The following is a 19,712-nucleotide window of genomic DNA, read 5'->3' on the forward strand; positions in this document are numbered from 1 at the left end:
CATCTTCAGGGTTTCAGACAGGGAAATTTTCTCAGTTCTACCTGAGGACTGAAGGATGGAGTTACAGACCTTTCCCACAGAGAGAATATGAACCAAGACGGAATGCTGCCGGCAAGCAGTCCCTGTCACACAAAAAGCAGCCCCTCCTTTGCTACCTGAGGCTAAGCCTTCCTGACCATGTTTCACTGTGGCTGTGATAAACAACCCCAAGTTTTCAGGACACTGCACCTTCTGAGGTACAAGAGAACCAAACGTTTAAGAAGGGCAAGGTAGGAGGAGGAAGAAAGAGAAAGAGTGGGGTTTTTTGGGGGGAGGTTTTAAAGGTGCTGGAGAACACACTTCCCCCTGCTGTCTAGCAAGTGAGCACAACAGCCCCAATCCTGCAACATGAGGTCCATATCCAAGCAAATAATCAGGACTTTGCCTGAGAGGCACACCAGCGTACACAGGCCAGTGTGATCCAGACACAGCTCCAACCGGCCCACGGTGCTGCTGAGGAGACAGTGCCAACAACAAGCCTGACTGGTGGGACAGAGCAGCAAACCACCAGCTCGCTCCTCCTGAGGTTTCACTATTCACACATGTTCTGCACCAATTAAGGCTAGCACGCAGGCACCAGCACCACACCAACTCCTTCGAGAATCCAGCCCTTGACATCCAAAATGCAGCCAGGAGCTTCTCTGTGTGCTTAAATTCTACACCAGCAGCTTGAGCTGTAGCACCTGCGACTGTAGCTCCCTTTCTACAATTTTTTGGGGAAGCAGTGATCATTATGGGATACCCTAACAGGCAGCAGGATACCTTGATTTTGGCACTTCAACAAGTGTTTCATGGACATCCCCCAGGAGGAGTCTCTGCTCAACACAGAGCAAAGCAAAATCATTTCCCAGTCTGGGCAGGAATAAGCAGCAAAGGAGCTGTACTAAGATCACAAACTTGTGAAGTTCATGATGCCGGCCACATCAGGTCTGATGCAGACACAAGATCTTCGCTTCTGCCCCCCTGCCCCCCCATACCTCTCACTCCCAACCACCGCTCCCAACCTCTCATTCCCAAACACCACCCAAGAATGTTTAATATTTTGCAGTCAGACGTAAGGGTTGCCATTTCATGGTAGCCCTCAGCCAGCACTCACCTATCAGCACCACAATCAACAATAATTCAATCCTCTATCTCTGGCACCTTCTGTAGCACAATGTCCCTTGCATTCTTTTCTAGCGTTAGAAAACCGAGCCACTGAGTTAGATTAAGGCCTTCCTCCTGGTGCATCTGGGGTAGCTTTTACAGCACAGCAGCTGGCTATTTTTCTTAAGCTATTTGTACCTATTTCTACTTCACCTCACCCAAGTCGTTTTTGAAAAGAAGATGCATTTTTTAAACTTGTTACCCGATTACACCAGGTACCAAGGTTAGTGAAAAGCTGTTACTTTCCAAAATGCAGAAGGGGGGAAAAGCTGCCATTCAGCAAGGCTGAGATGGAGCATCCACGAGCTGCTAAATGCTCCAAGCCAAAAGAAAAACGAAGACAGGCCAAGCAGGACTTACCTGGTCTCCCCCTCTACACAGGACTGCGAAGAGCAGCCCTAGGGCAGATCCAGCTCAGGCCAAAGTCCCAGTATGCCCTCTGCTGGTGCTGTCCCACCCACCACTGAAGAGACGGCAGCCTAGAGAAGAGTACAAGGCAAGGCTGGTGCCATTTCCATTACAGGCTTGTGCTCTGTGGGGTTGTTTGCTAGCTCCTCTGAAGACAGGAGGGCAGAGGAGAAGGCTTTGCAAAAAGACGCTCACAGTGAGGGAGGAAACTTAGGGGGCAGGATGGCTTACCCCTATGGTCAGGTTCCTCAGCTGTGGGTGAGATGAGACCAACAAAGGGCATGCTGGGGGCCCACACCGAGCAAGGGGCTGGAGTCCAGGTGGGGGCTGCACTTTGCAGGCCTGTAAAAAGAAAGAAAGGGGTGGGGGAGAGGAAGGTATTATCCACAGGCTGACACAGAAAGACCTGGCATGCCCAAGTAGGCGTCTGTTACAGCAGATGGGCATCACAACTTCAGAAGGTAGGTCTTTAGCTTAAATTTAACCCCCCCCCATTTTTTGTTATTTCCCATTAAAAACCCATTAGCTGGATGGCTATTCCGCAAGCCAAGAAGCAGGTGCCACTTGCAAATAACTTTTTTCACCTGACTCCCCATAATTATTTTAAGAAGATTTCTCCTCTTTTTTTTTTTTGTCCCCCACCCAGCCCCGTATCGTCCCTGCTTGGCCACCCCCTCACCATTTCCAGGCCCCCACTATCCAGAAACCAAAGAGTTCAAGAAGCAGAACCTCAGCAGAATACTAAGCTGGTGGCGGAGGGAGGAGGAAGGAAAGAGGGAAAATGGAAGACTGAGAAAACATGACTGCAGAAGAGCCCCCAAACTGGGAGCTGCTCCAGATTCTGGAGGGAAAAGGTCATTTCTAACTGTGGATGTAACTCTGACACTTACAGGTGTGCCCCGCCCTCCAGGGATTTGTCTTCCGAAATCAGCAAATGCTGGTGTGAAATCTGGACCCCGTGCCAATATCCGAGGATCCAAAGTTCGAAGAGGCAGTTTTGGCTGATTGATCTGTATTGGTAGAAAAATGTAAAGTTACGGCTAGCCATGCAGCAACCGTCTGCACAGACAGCAGCATTTGGTAGATACTCCCAAGTAGCCTCAAGAGCTACAGTTGAAAACAAAATGCACAGCCAATGACTCATCCTGCCCATCAAGATCCACTTCCCTTATAACTTTACCTCTGAGGGGGGTGCCTGCTAAAGCTGAGCAAACTGAGGCATGGCAGTTCAAGGCCATCTAACTACCCCACCACCAGAAAGCAAAGCTTCTTCATGTCTGTTGACAGAGAGGCAGCTCAGGGGAAGGGAACTGGGGGTTTTCTGCTTCCTGAGGCTAGAAGAATGTTTTGGGGAAGATTTTAAACCCTGGGTTTTAAACCCAGTCCAGTGGCAGCATCTCCTCTTGTGCCTTATTAAATCGGACCAGGTCTTCAAAATGTTGCAAAATCCAAGTTCTCAGTTTAAAACACTAGGCATGCCTTACTCTTGACCTTCAGCCGCCACCACAAACTCACTTCCTCTGCCTACACACTAGCCCCATACCTTGTCAAGGACCACATCGCTGATGGGCGGCAGCCCCTCCGGCTTCTGGATGCAGGCAGGCATGAACTGGAAGTCTAAGAGGAACTCCCGGTCGTACTGCTTCTTCCCTTCGGAGTCCTGAGGCTTCCACTGCTCTGTAATGACACCACCAGCCTCAGGATGGGGCAATTCATTGCGCCATGTTTCCCCACCAAGGCCCCCTTGCTCCAATTACAATTGTGGACATGGGGGGTCTTTCTCCTTTGCCCCACCCTGTCCCCATTTTGTGGGGAAGTCACGAAATGGTCGAGGGAATGACTGCATGGCTCCATGGAAAAAGAATGTTGCACTCTGATTGTGGAGGTCTGGCTTTGCATCCATTTGGTCACATGGGGCCTTGCTTGAGCCCTTTCTTGACTGAGGGACACCCCCCCACCCCGCATCTCTTTGCACAGAAGGAAAAAAAGAAGGGTTTGATGCTGAAGGGGAAGAAGCAGGAGCAGGACAGCACCGCGACAGCCGTCCACAGGTTTTGTAGCTTTGTTCTAAAGAACCCTTGGGAAGCACAGTACAAGCAGCAGCAGAGCAGGCAGCAGAGGGACAGTTGCAGAGGGACAGTTGTGCACTCTGCTCTGTGCAGATGCACCTGGAGGCTCAGGGAGCATAGGTTGCCCAAAGAGCTACAGGTGGTCACTTTTATCACACAGAGGGGCAATGCAGCAGAGATTTGTAGAGAAGACGGTAGTCTAGGCCCAGCAGATATTCTATAAAGAATTTATATGTTTCAGTCTTTCAAAGGGTCATTTTCAGGAATTAACCACCAATGAAGTGCTCTTTAAAGGGAGGCAAACATCTGGAGCCACAAGTTTGACATCCTGGAAACGAGAGCTCTGGCACCACATGAAAAATTAAAAGGCCTGGAAGGGAGTCGGGAGGCGTAAGTGCAGTGACGGCTGCCAGCTAGGGCCCTGGAGGTGCCAGCGTGGGCTCCACCACGTGCCCTGCTGAATCCACACAGATTCAGAGTCAGAATCTCAGGGAACCAAGCAGCAAAGGCAGGTTTCCAGGCAGGAAAAGCATTGACATGGAGTGATGCCTTCTTCTCCAGAAGCCACCTCACAAGGGGCTCACTCCACCTGCAGCCAGCTACTTCTTTCAAAATACTGGCAAGTCATAGCCAACTGTCCATTTCCGGCTCATGTGTACAAGAAATAAGGCATGCCTGCCAACTGCATGAAGCAGCCCTTAAACTCCGGAGGTGGCCTGGAGATTTGAGTCAAAGAATCACCCTCTTAGTCCAGAAGCTGCATCTTACACCACACCAAGCCCTCTCCTAGGAAGGCTCCCTCCCTCTCTCTCTGCCAGCTTGCTCAACATTTTCCTGGTTACACAGGAACAAAGCAAGCTGCCTTACTCTGTTGATCTAGCTCAGTATCATCTACACTGACTGGCAGCAGTTCTCCTTGCCCTGGGCCTTCTGCATGCAAAGCAAGTAACTAGGGCCACTTTCCCATTGCTTTCTCTTACCCCTTTGCTAGGAGAAATGCTGTTTCCCCCAAAGAGGCAGAGGAGTAACAGTCCATGCCACGGAAAGGCAACACTGCTGAGGATGCCCCAACTTCTAGGGTAAGATGAGCAGAGGGTGACTGGGACTTACCTGGCTTATACTGGCAGGCCGGGGTTTCACTGGGACTCTCTGCGCAGCCTGAATTCCCCTCACCTCCTTCCCCCTCGGAGACGTTCTCAGCACCGTTGCGAATGGGCTCCCCTTCCTGCTCACCATTCTCCTCCGCAGCTTTCGCTACCTTAAGGTCAGAGTGGGAGTCCCTCCTAGGGCAAGTCTTCTGGCTCATTGCCTCTTGTTCAGATTCAAGTATCCTGTCACCTCCAGGTTCCACTTCTGCTTTAGGCTGAAACAAGAAGCAAGCCCCAAATCAGCGCCCTACTCTCTGCCAAGCACTCAATAGACAAAGCTCCACTGCCTCTAATCTAAGGACTGGAAGTCGCATGTGGCCCTCCAGACTCCTCTCACTGGCCCTTGGGACTCTTCCAAGGAAATGCCCCTTTCCTTAGCTCTGCTGCTGCACACCTGGTTGGAGCCGTGAGAATACTTCTCACTTGCCTAGATAGAGTGGCGTGTAGAATCCTGCATGACGGTACAAAGGGCGGGAGTTGCATCTACTGCCCTGCCTTCTTTTTTATGCCCCTGGCCCTGCCCTCCACTGGCCCCTGGAAGGCTGCCCATGAGGGAGAAAGGCTCTCGGTCTGAAAAAGGGAAATACTGGCCAAACAGAGATTATGGATTTTTTTTAAAAAAAACAAACAACACCAGGCATTCTCCAGTTTCTATCATTTTGGAATAGTTTCCAAAGTACTGACACTGCTCTGTTGCTGTAAAGCGTCCAGAACAGCCCAAATGATTTTTTAAAAAGGATTTTGTTTTTCAATTGACACCCCCCCACACCAAATCAACACTTCCCCATCAGAACTGATTAAAAGCTCCACTAGCAAACAATACTGCAGCCTCTGCCAACCTGGTTAATGGGAGTCTGGAGAGGAGTCTGGTGAAGGTTGCAGCACTCTTAACATTTTCCTCAACTTATCCCTCTCTAAAAGGGCAGTCACTCAAAATCAGAAGCTAGGCAAACTTCTGGGGCTCCCTGGCTTAGTAGGTTCACCTCTAGGGCCAGGGAATCCCTTGAAACTTGGCAGCACGATGGCTCCTGAGCACCCAACCTCTCCGCCCTCCTGCCCGCCTTACCTCGGGTTCGGCCTCCACCCCCTCCTCGGCGGCCTGGCTCCGCTCTTTTGGTTTGTTCCACATCTTTGGTGCAGTTGCAGCTGTTTGGGCTACAAGATAAAGTTGGACAGGTTATTTGTCAAATCTGGAGCCTGCTTGGAACAGAACAGCCTTGAGCACGGGCTCCCTTTTTCCAATAAGCTTAAAACTATGGGAAGGGGAGAAACTTGCCTCAGCCTCACAGAAACAACCTGAAGACAAGGGGAAAGGGGTCACATTGACAGCTGACATTAGGAAAACAATTCAAGAGATTCTAGAGCTGCAAATGAACCAAGAGGTGACACTTCTGCCCCTCACTGAAGTTCCTCTGACTTCCTGACAATTTACGGAAGCGTGGCCCTGGCCCTGGCCCTGTTGTCTCTTCCTTGGTCCAAGGCAAGACACAGCAATAGGCAGCTGTGGGGTGCAGTGGGGGACACAAAGCTGCCTATGTAAGTCCTCTTGTATGACTCTTGGCTGAGATTTTGTAAATGAAACACAGAGCAACTGATTTTTGCAGTGCAATTTTAAATGCCCCTTGAAAAGATGATTCATTGTGCTTCCAACCTGGAAGATCAGATTCCCCCATCCCAATTATCTCTTTCTCTCATGCACACCCACACCAAGTCAAAACACAGCCACAGTGCAGTTCTACACCTCCAACACCAGAGGGCAAACACCAACAGGGCCTATATAGAGAGGTGGCTTTGGAGAACCATGAGTGCAGATACTTCTTTGCTTAATATTGTTTCTGTTGGCAACAAGAGCAGAAATAGGTCTGAGCACCTTAAAATGTGCCAAAGGGTTAGCAGCTTGTTAACAGCATCAGCTTGGAAGAGACGGTGGACCCAGGGAGCTGTGACAAAGCACGAGGGGACAAAGAGCCTGGCCAGCTTTGACCCAAGGAAAAGAACTTAACCCTCAGTCCTGCTGTTCTTCCCCAGCAATTGCTATTTAGTGAGGATGGGGATTCTCAGAAGCCAGGTCTACCGACTGAAATGCATGGGGGTTCCTGGTCTACTCGCAGAAAACCACAGAGATTTTTGGTGGCCTGTTCTACCCACTGGTATTCAGAAGCAAGTGGCCTCTGAGCTGGAAGGAAGCACATAGCCACTGTGTCCTATTGGTGGTCTTATCCTTCTAGGAATGAGTGCAGCATTTCAGCTGGTGAAATCAGTCAGGCCCATCTCGGTAGAAAAAAAACTATCTGCAAAGAGCTCACCACCTACTACCTCTGGAGGCTGGTGCAAAATGTGCTCCCCATACCTTTCCCTGCTGCAGCCACAATGGGCTCAAACTCACTCCCCCCAGTTCAGAAAATGGTCAGGACGTCCTACAGAAACTAGTTACTGGTGGACACACAAATGACCTGCATAACTGTGCAACAGGCAACTTTTCACCTACTCTTCAAAACAAGCCACAAAGCAAAATTTACCCCCCCCCCCCGTAATAGGGTTAATTACCCTAAACCTCCCTCCTTCCTTCTAATTGCAATATTTAAGCTTGAAAGAAACAAAGGATGGCAGAAAGGAGCCTCCTTGTGCGGCGGCTTCTTTGCACGCCCGTAAATAAAGGCAATGAGGACTGATAAAGCAACACAGGATGCTTCTGAGCTGCACCTGACAGACCAACCCAAGATATTCTGGACTTTAGCAATTCAGAGCCAGCCTAAGTAGAAGTCATTAGAACCGCAGAACAGCCATTCATATGCCTGGAGTCACGGTTATTAAAACATTCTCAGATGCTTCTCTTTTTAACAATTGATGGCCATAAAGCCCAGCCAAGGTTCCTCTCAAGTGCTTTCTCTCTCCCCGCTCCCCCCAGAGTCCCCTTCAAGTTAACTGCAGAGTTCAGTAATGAACCCAGTACTTCTTCCCACCTGGGGAGAGGCCCAGAAGACAAACACCGCTGCTTAGAAATGCTAGTGGTGAACTGCCTTAAGCACATACCTGAGATTCTCCCACCAGGAAAGGAACTGCAAATTCTGTGGCCACCCCACAAAGCAGCCCACAGCCTCCCTTTCCACTAGCACTGGCCACCAATGACCAAGGACGAAAGGATCGCAGGGAGGTCCGAGGGATGAAACTTAAGGCTTGACCGGAGCATAGCCCTGTTGCCATGTCATAATGCGATGGCAGAAGACTATGACATACTGCCCTGTCAGGCAAGGCTCAGGAGGAACCCTGGGAGGGGTGTGTGCAAGTCCAGGCCATGCCCACATGAGGCACCCCATGGCACTGGGTGAGGGGGGGGAGGAGCTACCATCTACTTCCGTCTGTGGTGGCAGCAGCCCCCATGTTTGCAGAGGAGGAAGGAATGGCATCAGACTTCAGACAATGGCAGCTGGGTGCGAAGAGCCATTTCAGAGACTGAGACCCCCAAGTCATGTCCTGGTGCTGTCAGCATCTCTGCTGGCAAGGAGGCTCCACTGCCAAACCAAGTCCTTTGCAGCACTACAGAAGCTGGCTTCCCTACTTTCCACCATTTCAGCGCATGCCCACGCAGGGAGCTGCAACACAGATGAGAGGGAAAGCTTTGCAATCTTCCCCAGATCAAGAGAGTGATTAAGAGACGTGCTTGTGAAGGGCCCAAGTCTGAAAGGACAACAATCCAAGCACACCTTCTAAGGGACCCAAGCACCCTGGAGAGGCAGCTTCCAACTCACACAAAATATTGGTGAGAAGCAGGAAGAAGCAGGTGCTACACTGACACAAGAAAAAAAAGGGGGCTTTTCCTAGTTCCCATCTAAACTCCACACCCCATATGTTGCTGCTGCTGCTGGCTGACTTTCCTCAAATCCTCACAAGCCACCAACATCCCATAATTGGCTTCTATGGGGCGGAAGAAGGAAGGAAAAGAGAAATTATTTTGGCAAAGCTGTGCAACTAGAGAAAATTAAAAGAAAACTACCTCAAACTGGGGCGATGATCTCTTTGATAAGAAATGCAATTCAAATACCATACATATTTCTCAGAGACACAGTAAAACTTTTAACATTAAAGAGGTGTTGGCAAGTAATCTCACAAATCATTTGGGACCAACTCTGGGGACTGCTTGGGTTTCTTTTTATGTAAAAGGAAAGGGAACCGTGCAAAGGTAAAAAGCCCAATCCTAAAGATGTAGGATAAAAATAACTTTAAAATGAATAATATGGGAAGTGATTCTGAGCCAGAAAAGAAGGTGGGTTTTGTGAATTATTTTTTTACGAGAGAGAGAGAGAGAGAGAGAGAGAGAGAGAGAGAGAGAGAGAGAAGCAGCAAAATGCCAAGCATTTGAACCATCCCAAGTCTGCCACCCACCCACCAATGCAGCTCTCCCTAAATGGTTGTTCTGCCTGCTTTCTGCTAGATAAAGCAGGAAGCATAAAAACAAACCACTTTCACAGGCTGTTTCTCGCTTTTGCTCATCATACTACAGAAGCCCTGTTCATTGTGGAGAAGGAAACAAGCCTACCCCGTCCCCATCAGTCCCTGTCTCTCCTTCAGGATTTGAAAAAAAGGAACTGGGCAAATTTCCCACCCATCCGGCCTCCTCTGGGCCTACTTAGCTGCCTTCTGAAATACAAATCTCTAGATCCTTTTCCAAGTTGCAACCGAACAAGAGAAAGAACACACTCACACATGGAGTTGAGGCAACTGATCCTATTTCCCCTGTGCAGCCAACCTTCCTCCCCCCCCCCCCCCGCAAAGCTGTCCAGGCTCTGAATAAACTGTACCACAGACTTTTAAGGAGTTGGGAGAGACCATTGTGACCCCCTGTGAGGACACTCACCTGCTCCGGGGCCCTTCTTTGAATTCAAGCCCTGAGAGTCTGCATTGTCCTCCGGTTGTCCGTCTACCTCCACCTCTTCTTTCTCCAGATTTTCCTGGGTGTCTTCGCCAAGGGTAGTTCTTGTGGCCTCCTCTCCTTCTAAATCCCCCTGAAGAGCAGGGAGGGCACCAGGTAGTGGGAGAGGAGAAGCAGATGGTGGCGGAGGAAGAGGGCTCGTCGCTCTAACAGTAGCAGCGGCAGAAACGGGAGGAGGGCTGGGAGGAGGAGATGGAGGCAGAGACGGAACAGCAGGAAGAGCGACAGAAGCTGGAAGTGGCACACTTTCTGCCTCGTCCAGAGGTGCCTCTGGGCTCTCCAGATCCACAGCCAAGGGTCCAGCTGCCTCTGGTTGATCTGGTTCCAAGATGCCATCAGTCACTGTGACCCTTTCACTAACTCCGTTCAGTTCAGTAATTAGATTAGTACTAGCAGTCACTTGGAGGTCGTTGGGGACTATTCTAGGGGGCTCCCTGCCTATATCCGCGCTGGCGTCCTCTGTTGGGGGGCAGACGGGCACTTCCATGCAGGGCGCAGCACTGTGAAGAGGTGCGGCTTCCTGTTTCGAGGAAGCAAGTTCACATCCATCCTCTGAGTCTGGTGCAAACGTTGATTTAGGAGGCAGAGGAGTGGCGGCGGCAGCAATGACCACCGCAGGGGAGGGCAAAGCCGTGAGAGGAAGCTCTGTTGAGGTCTCGGAGGAGGAGGTGGTCGGGGTCTCTGCTGTCAGGCCCATTTGATCTTTCCTCTCTCCACTAGGCTCTGGTCTGAGGGCAGGGGAAGGAGATTTTAATACTGGATCTGCTTTAGGCTTCTCTTCTGGGGGGAAAAAATGGAAGAGTTAGAAAGGGCCATTTAACTCGTCAGATCAGAATGAATTTGCATCAATTATCTACGCACTCCCACTTTCCAAGAGGAACTGCAGAAACCCCCACGCAGCTCCCTGCCCAGAGTCCTCAATTCTCAGCCCAGAGGTTACTGAAGGAAGAAATGGGGATTAAGCAAGCAATGTGCTGCTCTTTTCTGTCAAGTTTGCTTGCCACCCATTCTGCAATACAAAAGGAGTCTGAGCCCCCAAACCCTAGCTGTTCTCTTTGGTGGTTCCTAATAGGGCAGTTTGGCTTCAAGGGCCACTTGCCTTGGCACTAAGAACCACCTCCTCACAGAGGAGGGGACTTTTTGGAACCACAAAGGGCTCCCATGCGCAAGCAGTGTAGCTGTGAAAAAAGCGAACTACGGGCCCTTTTGTGGATTTCTTTGCCAAGGTTGCTTCGAAGACGCTGATTAACAACATGGATGTGCATTTACAGGATAAATCAAAAGACAATGTCTCAAGTCCTGAGAACTATGTTGGAGCTCCCTTCGCCCCACAGCATTCGCTTTTTACCCTAGAGTCTTGTTATGTGCATGAGGGGTGGAGATGCAAGATGTACAATGGGAATCTTGGGATGCAAGCCCAATTCAGCAGCCAATGCAATGAGTGGAGCGCATGCATCGCCCCTAACCCCCACAAGCTAGGCTGAGCCTGGTGTCTCCTGTCACTACTGTCAAGGGACCAACTGAACTTCCCCCTTTGGACTCGTGGTGCCTTTCTAAACTCACAGTCAAGAGGGCCAGTCGCTATTTACAAAAAAGGTTTTGCCAGTAATATCTGAAACCCAACTGTCTTGCACAAGTCAGTAAATAAGGGACTGAACACTGGAAGGCCACCTCTGTTATAGGGTCACCAAAGACAATGGCAGCAACTGAGGGGATTGGTTCAAGGGCACTGAAGCACCACTAGGAAAGAAGAGGACTAGTTTTGTGGGAGTCGCAAGGCTGAGAAATCTTCTGGCTGCCATTTTCTCAAGGCTTTTGCAGCCAGCCTCTGACTTTCAGATCAGCTATCATGAACTGACTGAATGCAACATCTTCATTTTTTATTTTTTGCCTTTGGCCAGACATAAAGCAGAATGTGGCTCACTCCCAGTAACTACAGTCTCTCACATGAGGTCTGGACGTCAAGATTTTCCAGAGGGGCTCTTCTTTCTGTCCTGTGAACACCCAAAGGACATTTGGTGGGCTCCTAATTGGGGAGCCCCTTCAGCGTCTGCTCCCAATGTCTAGAGCTCCCATATCAAGGGGAGTCTATATAATCCCTTCTGCCAGCAAGAAAATACAGGTAGATCGCACCTTAGGCTGATTTCACTTTCTTGATCATACCTTACATGGATCACTGAATTTTTTTAAAAATAAAAAGGGCCAGAAGAGCAAGAAAAAAACCCTGGAAGCCTTGTCCAAGATCTCATGAGCACCCTTGCAAGACCTTTATACAGCTTAGTGAGAATGATGAGGTGTCTTACATGGAGGGGCAGGGGCAAGGCCTGCTCAGAACTGCTTTTGGACAGGTAGGGATGGTCTTGCAGGACCATTCCAGAGGCTGTTCTAGTTTTACATGCTTTTGCCTTTGCACGTGACAGCCAGGATCATAACCCCGACATAATGTGAGATGCACCTGTGCATTTTTATCCTGACAGGTTTTTGACCCCAGTACCTATAAATTGTTTGAATTTATTCTAGTGCCAGTGGTATTTAATTAATTCTATGGAAGTGATTTTACCTGCCTTGTTTATTGCCATTATTATTATTATTATTATTATTATTATTATTATTATTATTATTATTATCATTATCATTATCATCATCATCATCCAATTTTAACTGCCTGGGGCACCAGATGGGTTATGTATTTAAGAAATAAAGACTAAAAATTGCCCACTCACCGTTACCTGCTCCACCCCCTGCCCAGAGTCTTACCCCAAGGTGACCCTGCATATCCCAGAAGGAGGAGTTACAACCCAAAGCCCCATTGTACAGCTGGGGGAACTCAAGAAATGTGCAAGGTGTTCAAAGACCAGGTTTAATTTCTAATCTTGACATCTACAAGCACAGACTGTTTCATGGATACAGCAAGTCTCAACAAGGCTCTTAGATATATAAGTTATATATAAGATATATAAGTTATATTGCAAAAACAGAAGTAAAGACGTGTATTTTAAGAGCATTTACTGTTGCAATGTTTTTATAACAACCAGAAAGAGAACAAGCGACAGCCCACCCATGCATAATTATAAACAGCGGAACGAATATTAAATTAACACCATCATTATTAAATTAAGAGCAACAACTATGAATGCCTGTCAGCCCAGGCAGCCCTACAAACATCCCCCCCACCAACCAGACTCCTTCCTACTTGGCCAAGGAGTCATAGCAGCTGCAGTGACTCAGAACCCTGCCAACAATGGCCCTAAAATGTATCATTCCCCCAATGTCTTCTCCATCAGCCACCCCACAGAATACCAACAACCTCAGCTACATCTGCCTCCCTCTTCAATGGAGAACCCTAAGGAGTGCAGCTGGGTCCCTCTAAGCACTCAGCAGAGCAGCAACTGGGCAGCCACTCCAACCTGGCAGTTGCTGCCCTCCTTCCAGGTTCAGAGTGGCTGTGCCGGGTCACAACAGAACTGGCCAGAACTGTGACCACGACCGCTTGCTGCTGCAGCCACCTACGTCAACCACCCCTGCGGAGGTGTTGGCAGCAAAGAAGCACTTGGTTCTATTGAGCGTTCAGTGCAAGTGTGAAAGGAGCTGCCCAACGGGCCAGCAGTCAAGCTGCGGGGGGTAACTGATGGCTCTAGGGTGCCAAAGAGAGGGCTTCCTTGTCAGAAAGAATTTACAGCTCATTTAAGCACTAGCTTGAGACTGCCTTTGCCAACCTAGTGCCTTCCAGATGTTGTGCTCCTATCGGTGATAGGTCATTCATGACACATTTCCCCCCTAGTCTGCCTTGGCCAAAATTCAGAAAACTTGTTAACTTCATGTGGTTTTGCCCAACAGGCTGCTTGTGAAAGCGCTACAGAAACCAGCAAGGTGGGTCAATGTTATCATCACCACCAACTTGCAGATGGGAAGCTGAAAGGTAGCGCTTTCCACAAGGTCAGAAATGATTCAGTGTTCAGGCCCACAGATTCACCAGCTCTCGAGGCTCCTCACAGAGAGAGGGAGAGCACCTCTCAAAACTGGGACAAAGAGATCCGTCCACCCACCTTGCTTCAGGTCGCTTGTCACAGCGATGGGGGTGCTGGCAGCGAGGTGAGAGCTCTCCATGGCCCCGAATGCCACAGGGCTGTGCTCGGGGACCTGGCTGGGCAGCTGCTGGGATTTGAAGTACAAAAAAGGGTGATAATGAGCATGCGAACATAAAAACTAGCAACATGGAACACAAGCGAGCAAGAGGGGCAGAAAACCCAGTTGGGTTGGAAAGGAAAAAAAATCAAGAAAAGGAAGAAATAAGGTATACGGTCATAAAAAGAAAAAGCGCATGGGGAGGGAGGGAGAAAAGCAGCAGGAGGAGAAAGACAAATTACTATTCACAGCAGCGAGAAAGGAGAAGGCACAACCAGTTATCTGGACACCCCCCATGCCATGGAATTTGGGGGGAAAGCATGCCTCTCCCCTACCCAACTATTTAAAGGTTGCCACAATTCAACTGAAAGCCTTTCAAAGCACTTTGTTTAAAAAAAATGAAGTGTTGAATAACAATAAACCGAGAGGAGCTACAATTGAGGAATGTTCCACAACCCAAGTCCTGGAGACCCTCCCGCCTGAAGCAGCCAAGGTCCTTCTCCAACTTTCCTTGCCCTCAGAAGCTGGCTCATCTCTGGCAAGAAGTTTTCCAAGGACGACTGGCTTTGCCTTGCAGCTGATGAGCAGGAGAGGGTGAGGGCAAGAAGCGCTACCGGGATACAGACGCTGCGCAAGGAGGCTACAGCAGAGAATGAGTGCCAGCCTCCCACCACCATGTGTCCGTCCCCACGCAGTTACCTGGGGCGGGGTGGGCGTGGACGAGGGCCTGACCGTGGGAGGTGTGGGGTTGCGGCTTCCTCCACCAGACATGATCTCTTCCGTTATGTCTTTGCCCCCTTGGTTGGGATCTCGGATGCGGATCTGGAAAGGATGGAACGAAGCACCCGCTCAAATCACCTCCCCCAAAAAGTGGCTTGGCTGGGGGTCCAGCCTCATGCTGTGAGGGGAGCATGACACTCACAACTCACGGTTCAGAGGGCCGCACCAAGGGCCACAGCAGCACATGGTGGAAGGAAACCCCACCCCAAGAGGTGCCCCTTTTATAATGTTACACCCCCACCCCCAAAGGTACCCCCATTATAGCACCCACTAAGGTGTTGCCAAGAGGTATTTTTGTTCCGAAAAGCTTTCTAAGTGGCTGAGGTCTCCACAATGGGTGTTTCTTTTTAGGGTTTTCCCATTCGTTTGCTGCTATTTTAAACTGTTTTGATTATATTGCATATATCACCTTAAAACACATAGGAGGAAGGTGAGTAAATAACAAGAAAGGCTTTAAACAGAACACCTGTGCGAGAGACTCCTCCCATGGTGAGGGGAGCGTCAACCTCCCCAGTTTCCAGCTTCTCCCTTCAACCCACAGGGCTCAGCATTCAGCTGCAGAGCTCTCTTACCGTTTTCTTCTCCCGCTTGGCTGGTGGGATTGGCTGCTGCTGCTGCTGCGTAGGCACTATGATGGGCGTGGACTGATACACCGGGGGAGTTGGGTAGAAAGGTGCCCCTGCGGTGGGTAAAGGGGGACAAGGAGAATCTTAGGCTCACTCCCTTGGCTGCCTGCCTGTGGCAAAGCGCTCAAAGCCACGTCCCTTCAGCCAGGACGAGGTACCTCAAAGTGTGACTCCTAGTTTTCCTCTTTCAAGGTCAGGGAAATGAGGGGCCACTTGCTCCCTCTGCTTGGGAGTGCCCCCCCCCCAGGCTTGCATATGTGTGTGTATATCATAGCAGCTTACTACAATGAAAAGCCATACAGTAAAACCATAAAAAAATAAAAACAAGCATTATTAGACCACTGTGGAAGGATGTACTCTTAACTGCCTGCACAGGCCTAATGGAACAGAAGAGTTTTCAGTAGGCATTTAAAAGTTGGCACAGAAGGCGCCCGCTGAATCTCCAGTGCCAAAGAGTTCCATAGGAATGGGCCAATGATATGACAGGCTCAGTTTCTTTTCTGGAGGAACAAAGCCACCTCCTCAACCTCTGCATGCACGCATACACACACACACAAACAAAATTGCCGCCAGAGCCAATAAAGCAAAGTGCACCCTCTACTCCTAAGAAAGTAAAGACCTCAGAGTCTCCCATTTGCCAAAGGTTCTAAGCAAAGTGGTGAGCATGCCCCAATTTCACAAGAAAGCCGATAATCCACAGGACTGGGTGCTGGGCAGACTCCAGCTTCCAGAGATTTTCAGCCCCCAATCCACTCCCATACTTTTTTTTTTTTATAACACCATTTTACGCCTTCTGATGGCAAGGCTGGCTCTGACCCCAGGTGCCAAAGGAAGATCTCCAAGCAAGATCTCCAGCAGTTAAGTGCTTTGGTTGTCCTTGCCTAACTCTCTTCCTGCCCCCAGGATGACCAGAGCGCACCAATAAGGCAATGCAGCCAAAGTGACAGAATTCATTCATCAAAATTAAAGAGGAAAATCTACTCAAGTCACAATTTAGACCTGCAACTGACATGTGATTTATTTGCACAACTGCAGCTTTGTGCAGATGGCAGGAAAATAAACGAACTGGAGGGGGCAGGCAGCTAAAAGGGGTCATACAAGATCTCATGGAACCTTCCCAGATCTTGATAAGCAAGGTGAAGGCTCTGGGAAGGCTACGCAACACCTCTGGAAAACTGTGTGAGACTCTAGCAAGATCTCACAGAAGCTCCCCCGCCTCTTCCAGAGGCCTTGCATGACCTTCCCAGAGCCCAGTAAGACAGGGAGAGTTAAACGGGGGCGATTCTGGGGTTTTCCCTGGCTTTGCATGAACCCCTGGAATGTAACCTGCAGGCCTACTGTATATTCATTTTAACACAGAGAAGCCAAAATGGGAATGCTACAGTGCTGAAGGTGTGGAATACGAACACAGGAAGCCTGGTTTGCATAAAGGTCAGTCTACAGGGTGAAAGGACCATATCAAATGGCCCTTGCTCTGCTACCCATCCCCTTCAAAGGAAACCTCTTCTTACCATAGGCGTTGGGGAACTCTCCGGGTCCCGGTCCTGGGTAAAATGGTCCAGGCCCTGGCGGCTGAACGGGATACTGTTGTGGGGGGCCCACATACGGAGGGCCGCTATGACGATACTGAAACAGAAATGGCACAAGAGGCTCAGAAAATGGCGCAAGGCGTTTTATGAGCAGGAAAAGCTATCCTGCTAACTTATTAATGATGCCATTAATGCAGTTCCCCACTCAGCCCTGCAAATGCCAACTCTTGGTCTCGTGGCAAGTGCTGGGCAGTTTGTCGCCCACTTCCTGACCTGCTGGTCCCTTGGAAGCAGGGACTAAGTCCACAATCAATACAATTCCAGACTACTTACTGGCCTCTCTTCCCACACCAGGCAGAGCAAAGAGGGAAAAGATGCAGCAGTGGAGGGCAATACAAAGGGCGCAGCCACCTACCTCACAGGGTTGTTGTGAAGACTTAAAGAGGGGGAGACTGAACATCATGGGTTGTATCCAACAGTAGGCCTGCTCAGAGGAGATCCATTGGAATCAACAGACTTGGTTAACCTAGGTGTGTTCATTTTGATGGGTCTACTCTGAGTAAAACTTAGCTGGATACAGTCCCATGCGATGCTGCTCTGAACACCTTTGAGGAATGCTGGGAGCTAAAAAAGCAATAAATAAAACAAATATATTGAAGATTCCAAAATTCCAGGGAAAGGGTCTCAGCAAAGTGGCAGAGCCCCGGCTTGGCATGCAGAAGGCCCCCAGGTTTGATCCCTGGCAGCATCTTCACACAGGTCTGGGAAAAGACCCCTTCTCCTGAAACCTCAGGGGCCATTGCTGCCAGTCAGTGTAGACAATACTGAGCTAGGTGGGCCAATGGCCTGGGTAAGGCAGCTGCCTGCATACCAGAGTGCCAGAGATTCCTCCCAGTCCTGCCCCGATTCCCCTTTTCCACCCAAGGACTGAAAACTCAGGGGAAGGAGGGAAACGGAAGCACACCTGTGCTGTGGATTTAACTTGCACCCAGCTGAGTCACAGGAGGGCTGACATTGGACACAACCTGCAGGCAGCTGCAGATACATCGTCACCACCAGCCGAATTAAAGAACAGGAGCACTTACATGCCTCCCTCCCTGACTTGCCCTACCTGCCATTAATGGCAAAACTTTACAGTCAACTCGCAACTTGCGCCGCGGCTCCTTTCTGGGGATGTCACATAAAACCAAAATTGCTCATAGTCAAAACAAGCCTGGAAACACCCTGGCATGAGCATCGCTACCGTGCTGAAATGCCAGTGCATTGTGTGGGTCTTGCCCTCCCCATGCAAGGCAGAGAGCTTTTGAGCTCCCTCACTTGCTTACCAGGGACTGGGAAGCTCTCACACAGGCTTAATGAGTTCTTCACCTTGCGTAGCTTTCATTTGTGCCCTGTTAGCTGGCCGGGTGCCAAGCCTGTGAAGCTGCGATTGTGCAGGTTAAGATGCAAGTCAACTGTATCATTTTAAGGGTGCTGTGACCTTACCTGTGGTATACAGTACTGGGGGCCCTGAGGCATTGGATACGGCATGGGAAGGTGGTTCACCATCATGATGTGCTGATTGGTCTGGTAGACAGCGGTTGGGGTCTGTGCACCAGGACGGATGGAAGGGCTGCTATTCTGGATCGTTGCTCTGGGAGGCTGGATTTGAGGCCTCTGGAAAAACTGGAGGAAGGGAAGCAAGGAGCCCCATATTTTAGCCGGCCATCTCCTGGAAGAGCAGTGCGCCGCACTCATGGTGCTTCCGCCATGCACCTGATCCACAACTAGCTGGCCCTCTCTGGCCAAGTCTTCTGCCTCGGAAGCCCACTTGCCCCACGTGCAACGCAGGTGGGCGGGGAAAAGTGATGAGTCTGACCAGGATAGTCTTTGCATCTAACGAGTCCTGCCCTGGAAGTGAGGGGGCAGGGCAGGAATGGTGATGGGTGTCATTTGGAGATGGACTGTATAAGGCCACTTCTCTAAAGGGGTTGCCAAGAGGAACCTGACACCTGCACTGGCGTTCAGTCCTAGGGCAACCACACACTTACCTTCCCTGACCTGCCTGAAACTGGGGAAGCTTCTTCATCACTCCGGGCATGATCTAAGTAGACGGCAACCCCTTCCTGGATCTAAACTCAACTTCTCTGACCGTACAAATGTCAACCAGAGGACTAGGGACGTGTGACGACGACATCTCCCAACGCTCAACATTCAATGTGCGAAATGATGCGTCAGGCACTAAGACACCTGGCCGCTAATGGCGCATGTGATCGAGAGGCAGTGAGGCCATGCAGAACCAGTAGTGAAAGTTACCTGGATGGGTCTGAATCCTCCCTTCAACAACGAAGCAAGAAAGCAGCAGGAAATAGAAAGAAAGCCAATGGAACAGCTGACAGGTCAACAACAGGAGGGGTGGGTGGGGTTCCAGCATGCAACCTAAGGCCCTCCTTCTGCCTAGCCCCTCCAGTAGGCATCGAGGACTCCTCCCTGGCCCGAGTCACCATCATGCAACAGTCTAGGGCTTTCTAAAATTAGTATTTGTTCCACTGACATTAGCTTTCCTCAAAACACAACAAGGGACTAAAGCTTCAGTGGAAAGAAAATGGCTAGGAAAAGTTGCCCTATCGACAACTACCCTTTCCTGGGGGTCCCTTCTCCTCTCCAACAGAAACAGCCCAATGATCATCAGAACCCTGCTAAAATCCTCTTGATGGTCTCAAAAAAAGATGAGAGAAACCAGCCCCAAGTTTAGTGGTCAAGCAGGAAGGGAAGGGAAGGCTCTCTGCCTCACAGCCACAGGTTGTCTGTAGAGGACAGAATGAGCCACCTGTCTGAAGAGATCCACCTCCAGGGTGGATAGGGAGGAGGAGAGATGCAGAATACAACCCCTGGGATGCGGCTACAGGCAGGGACGGACAGCTATGCTGGCT

General features: G+C 49.9%; 1 protein-coding gene across 29 annotated transcripts in view; it reads right to left on the minus strand.

The window, feature by feature from the left end:
• EIF4G3 (eukaryotic translation initiation factor 4 gamma 3) overlaps window positions 1-19,712 on the minus strand; it is a 79,156-nt gene that overhangs the window by 15,147 nt on the left and 44,297 nt on the right. For 15 of the 29 annotated variants that reach the window (XR_014171254.1, XM_081923105.1, XM_081923100.1 and 12 more), the window contains 12 exons: window positions 19,096-19,116; window positions 18,286-18,465; window positions 16,783-16,897; window positions 15,218-15,324; window positions 14,565-14,687; window positions 13,787-13,895; window positions 9,666-10,520; window positions 5,877-5,965; window positions 4,773-5,025; window positions 3,137-3,270; window positions 2,484-2,603; window positions 1,825-1,935 (listed from right to left, as the gene is read on the minus strand). Coding sequence is in view for 28 of the 29 variants with exons in the window: in XM_081923105.1 (XP_081779231.1) it covers window positions 1,825-1,935; window positions 2,484-2,603; window positions 3,137-3,270; window positions 4,773-5,025; window positions 5,877-5,965; window positions 9,666-10,520; window positions 13,787-13,895; window positions 14,565-14,687; window positions 15,218-15,324; window positions 16,783-16,897; window positions 18,286-18,465; window positions 19,096-19,116 (2,217 nt within the window). In the remaining variant the exon portion in view is untranslated. The remainder of the gene's footprint in view (window positions 1-1,824; window positions 1,936-2,483; window positions 2,604-3,136; window positions 3,271-4,772; window positions 5,026-5,876; window positions 5,966-9,665; window positions 10,521-13,786; window positions 13,896-14,564; window positions 14,688-15,217; window positions 15,325-16,782; window positions 16,898-18,285; window positions 18,466-19,095; window positions 19,117-19,712) is intronic. The other 14 variants (XM_081923106.1, XM_081923101.1, XM_081923097.1 and 11 more) reach the window with 6 other exon arrangements.

The sequence above is a fragment of the Podarcis melisellensis genome (genome assembly GCF_964234715.1).
Source record: "Podarcis melisellensis genome assembly, chromosome: 8".
In the NCBI taxonomy this organism is placed as follows: domain Eukaryota; kingdom Metazoa; phylum Chordata; class Lepidosauria; order Squamata; family Lacertidae; genus Podarcis; species Podarcis melisellensis.